Raw genomic sequence first — 15,051 nt, forward strand, 5'->3', positions numbered from 1 at the left:
CGAGGATGGTAAAGCTAATGTGGTAACAATTAAGGTTTTGGTGTGAGGGGTAGACAGAGTTCTTTACACTCTCAACTTTTCTGTAAGTTTGATATTGTTTTGAAATAAATAGGTATCAAAATATATATGGTCCTTGTATTCTTCCATGTTTTGGTGGACTCCCTTTTGCCAGTTCTCAGATAGGGTGTCCACAGCTCCCCAGAGTTGGGTTACCTCCTACCATAGTCTCCACCACAAACCTCTGTCAGTCTGTCTCTTCTGGGTATGTGGAAAAGTAAGCACTCACTCAAGCTCAAAAGAAGAGGGGAGGAGAAGTACTGTGAGTACATACATACATAAAGAACACAGGGCCTTGGCCAGATACACAAGCCCCATAAAGCAGGAAAAGCTGAACCATGAGCACCCATGGAAAGAAAGCTTGTTCAGGACCCGAGGCAGCTCAAAACACTACATTATTATAGACTCAGCCCCTCTTTGTCTCTGACATTCCTGCTTCAGGCAACCAATTGCCTCGTCCACTGCCATGCTCAGCTTTTTCTGCCTTGTAGCTTCCACTTACTTGTTTTTTTCTGCTGTTTCTTCATTCATCCGCGTCATTATGAAATTTGTATTCTAGTGGGAAAGGGACACTGTTGATGTGTCATTTATTTCCTAGATCTTTCCTTCTCAGTCTTGCAGAGCACCACCGCGCCCTCCCGTAGCTTCCACTGTCACTAGGTGCTGATGAGGCTTGGATCGGGCATTCCAGGCTAGACCTTGCTCTTCAGCTCCAAACTTTCATTTTCAACCATCCGATAGACAGCTCCACTTAAATACCAAACGCAACCAGGCTAAAACAAGTCGAATCATCTACCACCCACTCACTACCCTCCCCATCAAGAAGAATCTTACTCCTCCTCTTATAACCCTACCTCGGTGAAGAGTACCAACACCCACCCAGTTAGCCAAGCCAGAAGCCAGATCTTTGACTCCAGCTTCCCGTCCACATTTGGTACCTCTAGGTCCTACACCCATATAATCGCCCCACCCTGTCTGTTTTACTTCTTTCAGTTTTCTCAAGCCATTCTTCTCTTCTACAACCTCACAACTGCTGTCTGGTCATAACCGGCCTTTCTCCCTCCATTTCAAACTATTCTCCACTGTTGCCAGATTCATCCTTCAAATGCATCTGTCCGACATGTCACTCCCCATCTCAAAATTCTTCAGTGCTCCTCTGCCCATAGGATGGAATCCACACTCCATAGCCTGACACCCATGAATCGGCCCTGCTTAGCTTCCAGCCTCTTCTTCCACCAATAGCTGATCTGGACTCTACGTTTCAGTCTTATTGAACTTAGGCACGTTGATGAATATGCCACGCGCTTGTGCTCTGCAGCTTTGCTTAAAATTCTGAAATTCTTTTCCTCCACGTCCACACACGGCCAAAGTAAGAGTTTAGATTTGGGAGTAAAACATTTGGGTGAATCTCTACCTCCTGCTTCCTAGTCATGTACATTTTTTAACCTCTTTAAGCCTCGTTTCTCATCTGTTAAGTGGAGAAAATAGTAGTGGCTACCTCACAGGTACTGTGGCACAAACGATCCACACTAAAGCACTTGGTTCCGAGCACTCGGTAAGCATTTGGGACGTGTCAGTTAGTACTGCTAGGAGGAGTATAGCTAATTCCTGCTCTCCCTTTAAGATTTAGCTCAGGTTTTAATCTTTATTGCCTCATTCTGCAAAAAATCTGGACTAAGTGCCTTAGGCTTTCTGTCACTTGTCCATCTCTACCAGAAACCATGAATTCCTAACAGACGGAAAACATGTCTTAACTCATTTTTTATTTCAAGAGTCTAGCTTAGGGCCTAGAATATAGTAGGCTCCTAAGAGATGTTTGGTGAAAGAAGAAATCAGTGAGATGAGTGTTTTCTTTTTAAAAGGACACCGTAGGGCTTCCCTGGTGGCGCAGTGGTTGAGAGTCCGCCTGCCGATGCGGGGGACAGGAGTTTGTGCCCCAGTCCGGGAAGATCCCACATGCCGCGGAGCAACTGGGCCCGTGAGCCATGGCCGCTGAGCCTGCGCGTCCGGAGCCTGTGCTCCGCAACGGGAGAGGCCACAGCAGTGAGAGGCCCGCGTACCGCAAAAAATAAATAAATAAATAAAATAAAATGACACTTTAAATATTACATTTCTTGCCTCATCAGTTTTAAAAAATATATTCAAAATGTGTGGCATATATACTACAGCTCTACTCATACTCAAGAGAGGCTTGATAAGCAGCTGTTTCTGACCAAGACGTTTATTAAGGCACGGGTTTCCTAATGGGTTTCCAGGATAAAGCTGAACAAACAGCAGGCCCAATGCATACTATAAAAGACTCCAGGAAAATATTTCTCATTATCTTGTCTGAAGTCACCTGTGAGCTTTACCTCAGTGCTATCCAACACACCTGAAGGTCAGCGCGTCCTCTAAGCACAGCTCTATACACCGAAAATACCTGCAGCTCAACCCCATCATGTGCAGCTGATGCCTGAGTCTATCCCAAGAAAGCCTCACCTTATTAGTTTTGCCACAGTCAGATCCCTGTGGCAGGTGAAGGATGGGAAAAAAAAAAAAAAAAAAAAGGCATAAAATTCCACGCTCTGGTCCACAAGAGGATGCTCACTGCTACAGCTCAGGCACCTGCCCTCTTCATCCCATCACCCCCAAACTGTCAGGGCACCAACTAAAGGTGAGAAGTAAGGAGGAGGAATAAGGAAATGTTCTAAACACTTCTCTTTCCTGAAAAGAAGTGCTGGGTTTTCTAAAGCATTTGAAAACAATCACCACAACTATCTGTTCTCTAGGAAGTGGGAAATAGGCATTCCTTCAGCATATGTTTATTGAACACCTAATAAGCATCTGACACTTGCCACACACAGGCCTGACAATTCCTGCATTCTCTCCAGACCACATCTTACTTATTGCCTTGATTCAGAGGGGATGAACTGTGATAAGGAAGGCAGCTATGGCCCTGGGGTGTTACCAGCTCATTCGGGCTCTGGTTAACGTTTGACATAAATATGACTGGCTCCTCTTGTAATGAGCTCCATTTGGTCAGGGCTTTGGCTCTTGGAAGCTAATGCAAGGTCTCAGTAGCTGAGCTGTAGTTTTGATGGCCATCATTCCTTGGGTTGCTAAACTGTCTACATTAGGCTTAGAAGGTATTTTCCAAAGCCTTGGTATTTATTTTAAAAATCACTGAGACCAACTCAATCCTGAAGAATCTGTACAAAGGCCCACATGAAAATGGACTCCTGAAACTTTCTTGTCGTTACAACCAGTCTGGGCAAGTGGCTTGCTTGATTACTTTTACTGATCTCCATTCCTACCAAAGTACTAATGTTTACTTCTCATTCTTAAGAGACTCACTGTTGTAACTGTGTATGTGAGTCACTTCATATGGTTCCATATTCCATTTACTCACTCTGTGTATGCATGTCTTATAGCAAAGGGGTTAAACTGGTTGCTTACACATAAAGCATGGGTTCTTTGGTCTGTATGTCTTAGATCTCCTGTATTGTGCCCTATGCAGCTTGACAATCAGAAACTTGTAAATGCTTCCTTTAGATGACATAATAAGTCTACCTCAGAATGGACCTGCATCACTAAGTCTGTCCCAGAAAAAGATATTCCTGCAGGGATAGGCCCTTTGCTCCTATTTCTTTATACCCAGCAATAGGCACGTAGCATAGGGAAGAGAAAACATGATCAATATACCTTGGGACTAGGCCCAGCTTTGCTAATAACTAGGTGTATGCCTTTGAATTAGACTTTTTATTTGTATTCGGAGCCAGTTTTGTTATCTGTAAAATTAGTGGCTGGATGTAGGCTTTAATTCCATGAGAGTAGAGACAATGCCTATCTTGTTTATGGGCCCCATATGGCACAAACTAAATGTTTGCCAAATGAACTGCAGAAATAAATAAATTAAGATGGCTTTAATAATACCTTTGATTCTAACATTCTCTGATTCAATGACTTCTTTTCTACTGTTAAGTGCTCAGAGCAGACCCAACACTGTCTCTGGATGCTGAAGTTGACATTGCTAGCCTCCAAGCTTCAGCTCTTAATCTATGACATAAAAAGTATACTGCTTACTGCAACATACTTCACTGACAATCAGATTTTTTTCAAAATAGCTCCAGGTATCACTAAGGTGCAGTAACCTACATTTTGGTGTTAAGGGTTTGGACAAGAGTTCCAGTGTCCCCAATCTGTTTTCTGAGTTTTCATAAAACTCCTGAAATTGTAGCAAAATTTTATGTTTAAGACTAGGTGCGTTTCTCTGGGGAGCGAGACTGTAGTAATCATCACATTCTCAGGAAAAAAGGATTAAGAACGATGATAAATCTGTGGTCATGTGTAAGAACCGGCCCAAAGCAGCAGCACCTGTGGATGCAGGTGCCCGTGCAGCCTTTGAGAGGGAAGACAAGAGGGTGTTTGGCCGCCAGAGGAAAGTACTTAGAAGGGTCTAAGGAATCTTGAGAGGGGCTGTATCGGCCGGCGGCCTCGGGTTTACCTGGAGCACCCCTGTAACTCCATTCCTCTCAGGCTCTCCACCTTGGCCTCTGAGTCATGAGCATCTTCGTCCACATCTACCTCCTCCTCCCCGTCACCGTCGTCGTCGTCAAACGGGAAGCTCTGGTGGCCGAGGGGAGACAACAGCGAAATGGTGGAATAGCCGCAGCTCAGCGGCGGCGACAGCGAGCACACCTCCACCGCCTCTAGTCCCTGCCCCCGGGCGCCCGCCATGAGGACGGAGAAGAAGCCCGAGGAGGGCCGAGGCCTGGACCTGCAGTCGGCCAAGAACTGGGAGTCGGGAAGGGGCGAAACAACACCCCACCACCCCACAGCCCACATAGGGCCCGCCAACTTCAAACCGGCAGGGCGGCGGCGGCGGGGACGTGCTCTCCCAGCAGGCCCCGCGCGCGGCGGCACGGCCAATCCGGGCGGGCTCTGACTTCGCGCTGCCATGGCGACGCGTGGAGGCCGCCTGGGCTTTGTCCAGCCCTGTAGACGGTGGCTTCCTGCGCCCTGCCGTCTTTTGGCAGCCCTCCCTCCTCACCGGCCTGGACCTGCGCTGCTTCTTCTGATTTAACCCCGCGCTCCGCTCCCGGCTGACAGCTTGGAGGGCCCGTCCCTTGTTTGCTGTGTGTTCATTCGGTACAGGAAATGTGCTATCACTGAGTAAGGCAGGTACTTTTGGGGGGAAAAGCAGGAGCCAAAACTAAGCCCGTATCATTACAAGGTCAGTGTTACAAGGATCAGCCGTGATTTCTCTCAGCACACGGCCACACACGGCCGTATTTTAGGGGGTGGTGGGGGGGCGAACTTTAAGTTTAGAGGTGTATCTAAGAATGCACTTTGGGTACAATCTTTCATTGTTTTTGGTAGCCCTTCGTCTGCCTAGCATCTTACAGGAACTCGTTTGTTTAGTGCATGTGAATATCGGGGCCTTTCTGAAGGCTCTAGTGTACTACGGTCTGTGCTAAGCACTGGAGATATATAAAATGCAAGCCTTGCCATTACAAGCTCCTCATTCTTTTGTGGTGAAGAGTCATACCGTTAAAATATTCTGTTATATGCATTTTGTGAGGAATGAAAACATTTTGTGGGACTTTGGAAGGAGCACTCTCCTCAGGGATTGGGGATGGGGATGAAGGTAGTAAGGAAGAAGTGATAGATACTAAAGCTGGTTCTTTATTCATGCTGACAGAACTGTGTACCCTTCTAAATAAATGGGCTTTATCCAGCTCATAATGCATATCGCTGTAGAAATATCACACAGTGAAAACTGACAATGGCTAAAACAGCACACAGGATTTCTCATTGACCAAAGAGTGATATGAAATCTTCGATGAAATTTAGATCTGCAAAATTTGACACCAAAGAATTACAGTAGAAATAATAGTAACCAAGGGCAATCCAGAAGACAGAAGCTATGGTTAATAAAATATGACATGGTTAAAACTATTTAAATGGAATGTAAATTTTGTTAATATTTTCAGTAAAAACAATGAAAATGGAAGAAAACTAGAGCAATTTAAATGAGTGATAGAATTGATGGAAGAATAAAATGGCTTGAGTTTTCATTCTCTATCCCAATTACTCAATATTGGTGTATCTGGTTAAAACCTTTTAGGAGAGCATCTCTCGAATCAATAACAGCATCACCCTGGGCCACTTCAGGGCTTCATAAGGGGGTAAACTTGAGAAGCCATTCCCAACAAACATCACCCCACATTACCGAAGCATAGTAGGAACAAAAACCAAACAAACCCAAGTTTTAGTATGTAAGAGACCTGTATTTGAATCCGTGGTTTTCCTTATTTCCTAGTTTTCCCTAAACAAGCTGTTTTGCCTTTCCAAGTTCTGACTTACTCCTCTGTACAATAGGGAAATAATCTTGCCTTTCCAAGTTCTGACTTACTCCTCTGTAAAATAGGGAAATAATCTATCTCCCAGTCATATTTTATTAATTCTCAAAGCTTCTAGCACAGGACCAGACAAGAGAAAATGGTAAATGGTAACTTGTATCATTTAAACTCCAAAACTTTTCCACTGTAACCTCTTGCTATGGGATCTAAAATGTTTGAAACAAATTATGCCCTTGACACCTCAGAATCATCATCATGACCAACTACTGCATTATGCTGTAACAATCCTGGAGCTAAGAGGCTAAGAGCCGCTGGTGCTGGTGCTGGTGCTGGTGCTGGTGCTTGAACATAATCAAGGCCTGTGGTCTCCTTTCTTACAGTGCCTTTTCATTACTGGGACAGAAACCATAATCAAGTTTGGTTGCATTATATAAAATGTATAAATAAGCTCGAAAGAGGGCCTCTCCCCTTAAGTTTCAGGGTATTAACTTAGTAACTTCTCTTTATGCCATAAAAGGCTTTATGCCTTTTATTTTTTCCTTAGTGACATATTTGGCTTGTCAGGCCTAAGCTTTACCTTAGTGACATATTTGGCTTGTCTCACAAGAACACCGTTTCTGAGCTGTTGCACAGGCTCTTGTAAATCAAAGTAAGGGGGAAAATGTATGGCAGCTTCCATGTAATAGTATAGGTTCAGGAGAATCCAGCTCACTAAGAAATAAATGTAAGTGCTCTGTGTCATAATTACTCCCAATTTCTTCCAAGTAAATGAAATCACTTGCCACAATTTACTTTCTGTATAATTTAAACTATAGGTAGATCACATACCAACAAAACTGGAAAATACTGATAGCTCCAGGGATATTAGGATGTGTTTTATCAATGAGAACATTACACGGAGCCATCGAATCCCTCAGATACTATTAAAGTCCCATGTAAGTAGTTTAGCCAAATCTACTAATTCACACAGCAATGAGCCCTTTACGTTTTCCTAATAGTGTGATCACAAAACACTGAAGAAAAAATTACTGTGATCGAAACAAAGCAGTGTATAATGACTGAAAACAATGTATCCCTGGACCTATTGAAATATTTTCAGATGAAACCATTTGTTTTAGGTTTGCTTCAAAATAATCCAAGGAGCACAGGGATTAGAGAAGGTGAGTGAATGGGATGAAGGGAAAACAAGATTTACCATGTTGCTGTTGACAGCTGCCAAAGCTGGATGTTGGGGATGGGCAGTGAGGGCCTAGGGCATGGGAGGAGGGGGAATTATAGTATTCTACTTTGGGCTTTGGGAATTCCAAACATATACTGAAGTTTAAAACAAACAAAAACAAAAAACGTCTCAAATTAAGGGGAACTGGGAGCTGGTTTGGGTTCTAATCTGCTGTATGTGTCAGGTATTCACTGAAATTTCATTAGGCCCTCTATTTTCCCATCTGTAAAATGAGGGCTTGATGACTGTGAATACTGAATTATTTCTAAGCACAATAGACCCTTCTTATCCACAGGGGATATGTCCGAAGACCCCCAGTGGACGCCTGAAACTGTAGATAGTACCAAACCCTATGTATACTAAGTTTTTTTCCCCATACAGTTTAATTTATAAATTAGGCACAGTATGAGAATATCTGAATTGCCAGCATCGCTATTCTCAAGCTTTGGGGCCATTATTAAGTAAAATAAGGGATACTTGAACACAAGCACTGAGATAGTCAGAGACAGCTACTAAGTGACTAACAGGCAGGATACACTGCACAAAGGGATGATTCGTTTCAGAGTAGAACAGCGCAAGATTTCATCACACTACTCAGAAGAGTGTGCACTTTAAAACATGAATTTTTTATTTCTAGAATTTTCCATTTAATATTTTTGGACTGCGGTTGACTACAGGCAACTAAAACTATGGAAAGTGAAACCTCAGATAAGGGAAGAAAGGGAGGACTACTGCCTTTGAGCAATTGACTATATCTGGAATCATGCAGTTTTTTAAATAACTTGCTTTTAAATAAGATCCAATTGATGGTATCCTCTTAAATTTCACAGTTTGTTTTCCATGAGTATGGTTCAGACTTAAGATAGAATAAAACCTCACTTCTAAATTTCAGCAGTGTTCTCTCAACATTTCTTCTAATACTCTTGAAAATATTTTACTTCAATTTGCTTAGTTTAACACTAAGCAAACTCATTAATATACCTAGTATAAATTAAGGCAAAATAGATTGCTTTCCAGAAACTTTAATAATTCAACACACTGCATACAATATTGTATTTCCTACCATATGTATAGCACAGTTTACCACATATTTTAGATATCTGCTATTCTATTTTTTAAATGAATGCAATGAAAGTATTCAGTAACATGACTTTTGAAAAGAAAAAACTTTTAGCTAGTTTTTTTACCAAGTTATGATTTAATATTTATCAGATGTGTAAATATACAAACATGATAGCAATTTAAAAAACTTGTGACTAGTTGGGCCTTACAAAATTACAACACACTGTAAATAAATCCCTCCCACATTTTATACAAACTACATGATTTTGATATACAAAGATTCTGTTTTTATTACACTGACAATATACAACCAAGACTATTTACAATGCAAAAAGTATATAAACCACAATTTAACATTCTGCTACTGGCAGCCACTATAGTTTAGGAGGTAGCTTTAATTAAACGAAATGAACAGAAGCCACATTTCCCAACTTGTGTTCTAAAAATAATTTACATAAGATAAAAATTCATTATATGCACATTATATACAGTTTAATTTTTAAACTGCAATCTAGCTTAATGTTTTTTAGTATCTCCTGAACAACTAATATGGCAGTGGGTTTGCTACTGATTTAGCATATTGTTCAAAAAACATATTGAACCTTTATAACTTTAAGACTCCACATAATGAACATGTCAGAAGTCCATAGGTGAGAATCAAGTAAAATTTTTGATTTTTAAAGACATAGGCCTAAGCTTTATGCCTTTTATTTTTTCCTTAGTGACATATTTGGCTTGTCAGGCCTAAGCTTTACCTTAGTGACATATTTGGCTTGTCTCACAAGAACACCGTTTCTGAGCTGTTGCACAGGCTCTTGTAAATCAAAGTAAGGGGGAAAATGTATGGCAGCTTCCATGTAATAGTATAGGTTCAGGAGAATCCAGCTCACTAAGAAATAAATGTAAGTGCTCTGTGTCATAATTACTCCCAATTTCTTCCAAGTAAATGAAATCACTTGCCACAATTTACTTTCTGTATAATTTAAACTATAGGTAGATCACATACCAACAAAACTGGAAAATACTGATAGCTCCAGGGGTATTAGGATGTGTTTTATCAATGAGAACATTACACGGAGCCATCGAATCCCTCAGATACTATTAAAGTCCCATGTAAGTAGTTTAGCCAAATCTACTAATTCACACAGCAATGAGCCCTTTAGGTTTTCCTAATAGTGTGATCACAAAACACTGAAGAAAAAATTACTGTGATCGAAACAAAGCAGTGTATAATGACCGAGAACAAATGTGTTCGGTTATTCTTTTAAAATCTAACAGTTGTTAATATTGTTTTAAAAACATCTTCAGGTTTTAGATTTAGAGCTCTTAAACAAAATCGAGGATTCTGTTATGTCAGAGATGGATTAGAAAATGCCAGACGATTATGCCTACATGCACTTTCATAGTCCTATCTGGGAAACAATCCCTTTTTTTGGCCCTGCAGTAAGTTGTCCTGAGATTAATGATGAAACATTAGGTAAAATTAGCAAGACTTTTTCTTCGGTTATACAAAATCACCATTTAAAATATTCTTAAAAAAATATTAACAGCTGTTCTTTATCTTGTGCTTAATTCAGAAATAGGTATAAATTTGCTTCTTATGGATCAGAAAAACCCAACGCTATATTGCTATGATATACATAGAATCTTTTTCAAGTTATACACTTGTTTCAAATAGACTACACATTGCTTGGACACTGCATTTTTTCATCCATTGATAGTTTAGGCACTTGTTCTTTGCAAAGGTCTGGTTTAAGAAATAAACTGCTGCCTTTCTCCTTCTTCTAAGTGACACCAGGCAGTGATCACAGAAGTGCTTCCCAGATGCGAGATCAGACTAGGGTTCATTCTATAAACACTGTGATTTGGGTTGATGGGGGCAACAGTCACAAACACACTGATTCAGTCTTTAACTCTTGGGAGATTGTAAGCATAGCGCACCAAAGGGAATCCTCGACTCTGATAGAAGCAGGCTCGTCCACAGGCCTGCACCTGGTCAGAACTGTCCGAGACAAAGGAATCTTCTTCATCTGCGTAATCAGAGTGGGCAGACTGCGTGCCACAGTCAGACCAATAGCCGTCCGGTCTTTGGCAAGAACCCACTGCCAAGGCGGGACAGCTGTGTGATTTTATTAAGTGTTTGCAGGACACTGGCTTTGTCAACAGAAAGGATTCACAGCAGTCGCACACAGTCAGGTTACCCTGCAAGTGTGAGTACATGCCGCAGTCATAGTAGAAATCCTGTTCCACACAACCAGCTTGGCTGCTGATGGAAACCGACACGGATCCGCTTTTCTTGGTAATATGTCGCTTCAGTAACTTCCAGTCTTCCTTAAACTTTGGGTTGAAGAAGACATACAGGACTGGATTCAGGCAAGCAGGCAATGGGAAAAATATCAGAGTAACAGACTTCATTATTTCGGGGCTGATAGAGATGGCAGTGATCAATGGCGCAAACGAGAAAAATGCTACGGGGCAGAAAAAGATGCAGTTGGTGAAGATGAGCCAAGCAACATGCTTAATCATGCTAGAATGTGAGTTCTCTGAAAGGTCTTCTTTTTCCAAGTTGCAGTAAAGTTTAGTGTAGATGATGGCCATTAATAAAAATGCTAGTGAGTTTAACAGCACTAAGGTTACGGTAAATCCCAATGATGGGGTCTCTCCTGTGGGAAATGGCAAGCACAGAGGTGAAGCAGAATATTCCCCTCTGTGGAAAAGGGGAAAACAGCCTGCTACTGCAGCACCCAGAAGAGCAAAAAGGGCAGCAATCCGGAACTGTCTGAGATGATTGCTTTTCCCATTTTTCGTTATATCTTTTGCAGATAAGCTTCTTTCGACTGCTGCTAACATTAATAAAAATATGGCACTTTCCGAGGAGAAAACGGCAAGAAACCCAGCTATTTTGCAGCCACTGCCAATCTCCCACCAAATGCCAAATTCGGCAAATCGGCCCCAGGACACAGCATCCAGAAAAGTTAAGATGCCAGTATAGGCTCCCATGAATAAGTTAGATACAGAAATCAAGCCTATGAACAATTTGGAGGAAGGCAGTGATGTACAAGATGCAAATGTTGTTAAAATGACAAGCAGGTTGAAAAACAATGCAACCAAGAAAATGAACCACACAGTAAGACGTATCATCCAACTTCCCAGTAAATGTTCACAGGGCTTAAAAGCACCTAAAATGAAAGAGAAAAGACAGTTTATAAAAGACCATATTCCATATGATATGGCTTGAGAGAGAAACTAGAATAATTAATCTACTACCAAATTGAACTGATCCAAATTGAAAAGATGACCATTTCTTAGATATTTTAGTCATTGGACTGGGCTATTTAAAATTTTATTTTAATATATATTTATTTCATTACTTTTATTAACTATTTGGTAAATCAAACAATGATATTTAAAAGAAAATTTTCACTTTTTCTTATACCTAAGTTAATATACATAGCACAGTGTCTAGTACCTGAAAGGTACTTCATAAACTGAGGGCTTGCAATCAGATATACTAGAGTTTGAGTTTAGGGTTCATAACTTGCTGCTCTTACTTGAGAGGGCAACTTAAACCTCTAAGAATTTCATTTTCTCACTTGTGGATAATAACACCTATTTCACAGCGTTGTGTAGCTTAAATTACATACACAAGGTACTTAAGCGGGCTACTGGGTACATAGTTGGGCTTCAGTAAATGTCAGGTCCTTTTCTTCTTCCTTCCTAGTTCCTAATATACTTTATACTAATTATATATTATATGTTTGTGTAATACATATATTTTTTACACATTTCTTATAGCTTTCAAAAGCAATCTGATGAAGCAGGTTAAGATAGGTATAATTATCCCCATTTTTCATCCAGAGAAACTGAGATTTCAAAGTGTTTGGTTGACCTGACAGAGGTCATTCAGACAGTATGAGAGCCAAATCACACCAATGTTAACTAGTAATGTAAAACTATGTCCAATAAAACCCTGCATAACAAACTAGGATTGCAAGAACTAATTTAGTAGCTGAGGTGTATGTTCTAGCAACTGACTGGCATGCTAGTTATGTCCCAAATGACAACTGTTTTATTTCAAAGTTAGTGAAAACAGGGAGATCAGCTCGGTGCTTTGTGTCCACCTAGAGGGGTGGGATGGGGAAGGTGGGAGGGAGACGCAAGAGGGAGGAGATATGGGGATATATGTTTATGTATAGCTGATTCACTTTCTTATACAGCAGAAACTAACACACCATTGTAAAGCAATTATACTCCAATGCCGATGTTAAAAAAATAATAATAATATTAAAAAATAAAAGTTAGTGTAGTGAAGAAAAAAAGAATTTTGTCTACAGAGCATAAGAAAACTATGTACTGTAACTGCCCAAAAGACACGTTTTAATTTATGTTTCTGGATTGTCCTGAAGTTTGATACATCCCATAAAGCAACTTAATCATTGAGATATTCACAGACCTAACAAGCCAGCTCTGCACCATTTATATGCATCTGACTCAAGAAACTTAAAAAAAAATTTTTTTTCTAATTAATTTTTTTATTCCCCTGTCAGGGAAGTGTTAAGAGGAAACTTTCACCTTTATCCCTGTATCTGAACTCATCCTTCTGCAAGGAACTAGGAGTAGCTAATCCGACCTGGGAGAACAGGACACCCTTTGGAAAGTGTCTGATTAGTGGGTGGAATTACTTTCCCTCAAAAGCCTGGGAAGCTGGCTCCACCCAGTCTGTCTTTGGAAACCTGCTGCTTCCTCCAGTTTTAAAAGAAGGTTCCTGCTCTCCTCCACTTCCTGCTTCCGTGTCAGCACATGGCTGTCTCTGTGTTACTACAAGTGAGTGGAGTGGAGGAAGCAGACCTGCACTTCACTCCTATTGCCACCTGGGGAGATGAGCTCAGACCAACTTTCCTCCTGGTTGACCCTCAAGGTTTAAAATCAGTGTGGAAGAAGTGGAATCTCTGCATATTCAAGTTTAGACTCCCCTTTAATAAAGATGTTCCCTTCCTTATGTACATTCTGCAACACAAGAACCCCAGCAGGGCAAGTGACCCCTTAATTTCTACCAATCAATACAGAAACTAAATAACTGCATAGACATAAATGATTCTTGTTAATCCCATTCATTCAGCTGATCACTTTAAGATTATTCTCTACACCAGGCACTGTGCTAAGTATAAAAGAACACATACACAGCCTCTGAAGAAGCTCACAATTCAGTAGTAATCATTAAAGAATCCATAATATTTACGATTCTGAGTTATAAAATTAATGTCCAGATCATCCTGTGTGATCATATTAAAGAGGAATCTACTTCATAGCATACAATTTAGCCATTATTTAAATTTTTCTTTAACAGTAAAATTCTAAATCCATCTTCTCTGATAGATTAGGCAGAATACAGTCATGACCAAATATGTGGTGTCAATTTAATAACTTTCCCAAGTCTACTGAAGTTCAACGAAATAAAACAGAAAGAAAAGTAATGGCAACCCGCTTGTCGCAACTAGAGAAAGCCCGCGCACGGCAACAAAGACCCAACGCAGCCAAAATAAACAAATAAATAAATAATTTTTAAAAAAGTAATGGCAAGGTTTCATTAAAATAAATTTAAAAAGGGGCTTCCCCGGTGGCGCAGTGGTTGAGAGTCCGCCTGCCGATGCAGGGGACGTGGGTTCGTGCCCCAATCCGGGAAGATCCCACATGCCGCGGAGAGGCTGGGCCCGTGAGCCATAGCCGCTGAGCCTACACGTCCGGAGGCTGTGCTCCGCAACGGGAGAGGCCACAACAGTGAGAGGCCCACGTAACTCAAAAAAACAAAACAAAACAAAACAAAACACTAAAAATCCTTACAGACCAGTAACTTATAGAACTAGACCTAGGGTTAAAGTTGCATGAAGAAAGAGCCTCTCCATCCTTAACGTGCATAACTCTCGTCTGGGGAGCTTGTTAACACAAAGATTCTGAGTCACTGGGTTTGGGTCTGAGATTCTGCAAGAGATGCCTAAGCTCCTTGTATACAGACCAGACGTTGAGTCAGGCCTTATGAAACCATCTAGTTGCACTCCTGTTACAGAAATCACATCTATCCCTGGAAGTTTTAGGTATATTTGCCTCATGTGTGTTTAAAGTGAGAAACTGCAGTCAAATGTGTTAGGCTTACCTGTCGAGGGTGTACAGTGGATAATGATTTGACTGTGCTCCTCCTTTTCAGCACTGCTGGTGACAACTGCTAGGTCAGTGGGACCTGAATATATAACACAAACTGTTTAATTCAAGGTTCAGGCAGTTCAAAAGACCCATCTTTTCCTGCAGTCTTCTCTCTTGTACATGATGTAAGTTCAGCTTGCACCAGGCTTAATAACATATTAAAGATGTCAGGAA

General features: G+C 41.0%; 2 protein-coding genes across 2 annotated transcripts in view; both read right to left on the minus strand.

Annotated features, from left to right (window-relative positions):
- The window catches only part of CCDC34 (coiled-coil domain containing 34), a gene marked incomplete at its 5' end in the record, with an annotated part of 43,658 nt that extends 38,663 nt beyond the window's left edge, over window positions 1-4,995 (minus strand). The window contains one exon of the mRNA XM_081239385.1: window positions 4,541-4,995. Coding sequence (XP_081095511.1) covers window positions 4,541-4,995 — 455 coding nt within the window. The remainder of the gene's footprint in view (window positions 1-4,540) is intronic.
- Window positions 4,996-8,686: 3,691 nt separating this feature from the next.
- Window positions 8,687-15,051, minus strand: part of LGR4 (leucine rich repeat containing G protein-coupled receptor 4) — a 97,423-nt gene continuing 91,058 nt past the window's right edge. The window contains exons 17-18 of the mRNA XM_081238791.1: window positions 14,831-14,914; window positions 8,687-11,858 (exon numbers count right to left, since the gene is read on the minus strand). Coding sequence (XP_081094917.1) covers window positions 10,582-11,858; window positions 14,831-14,914 — 1,361 coding nt within the window. The 3' untranslated portion in view covers window positions 8,687-10,581. The remainder of the gene's footprint in view (window positions 11,859-14,830; window positions 14,915-15,051) is intronic.

Source organism: Mesoplodon bidens (genome assembly GCF_964165515.1).
Source record: "Mesoplodon bidens genome assembly, chromosome: 7".
In the NCBI taxonomy this organism is placed as follows: domain Eukaryota; kingdom Metazoa; phylum Chordata; class Mammalia; order Artiodactyla; family Ziphiidae; genus Mesoplodon; species Mesoplodon bidens.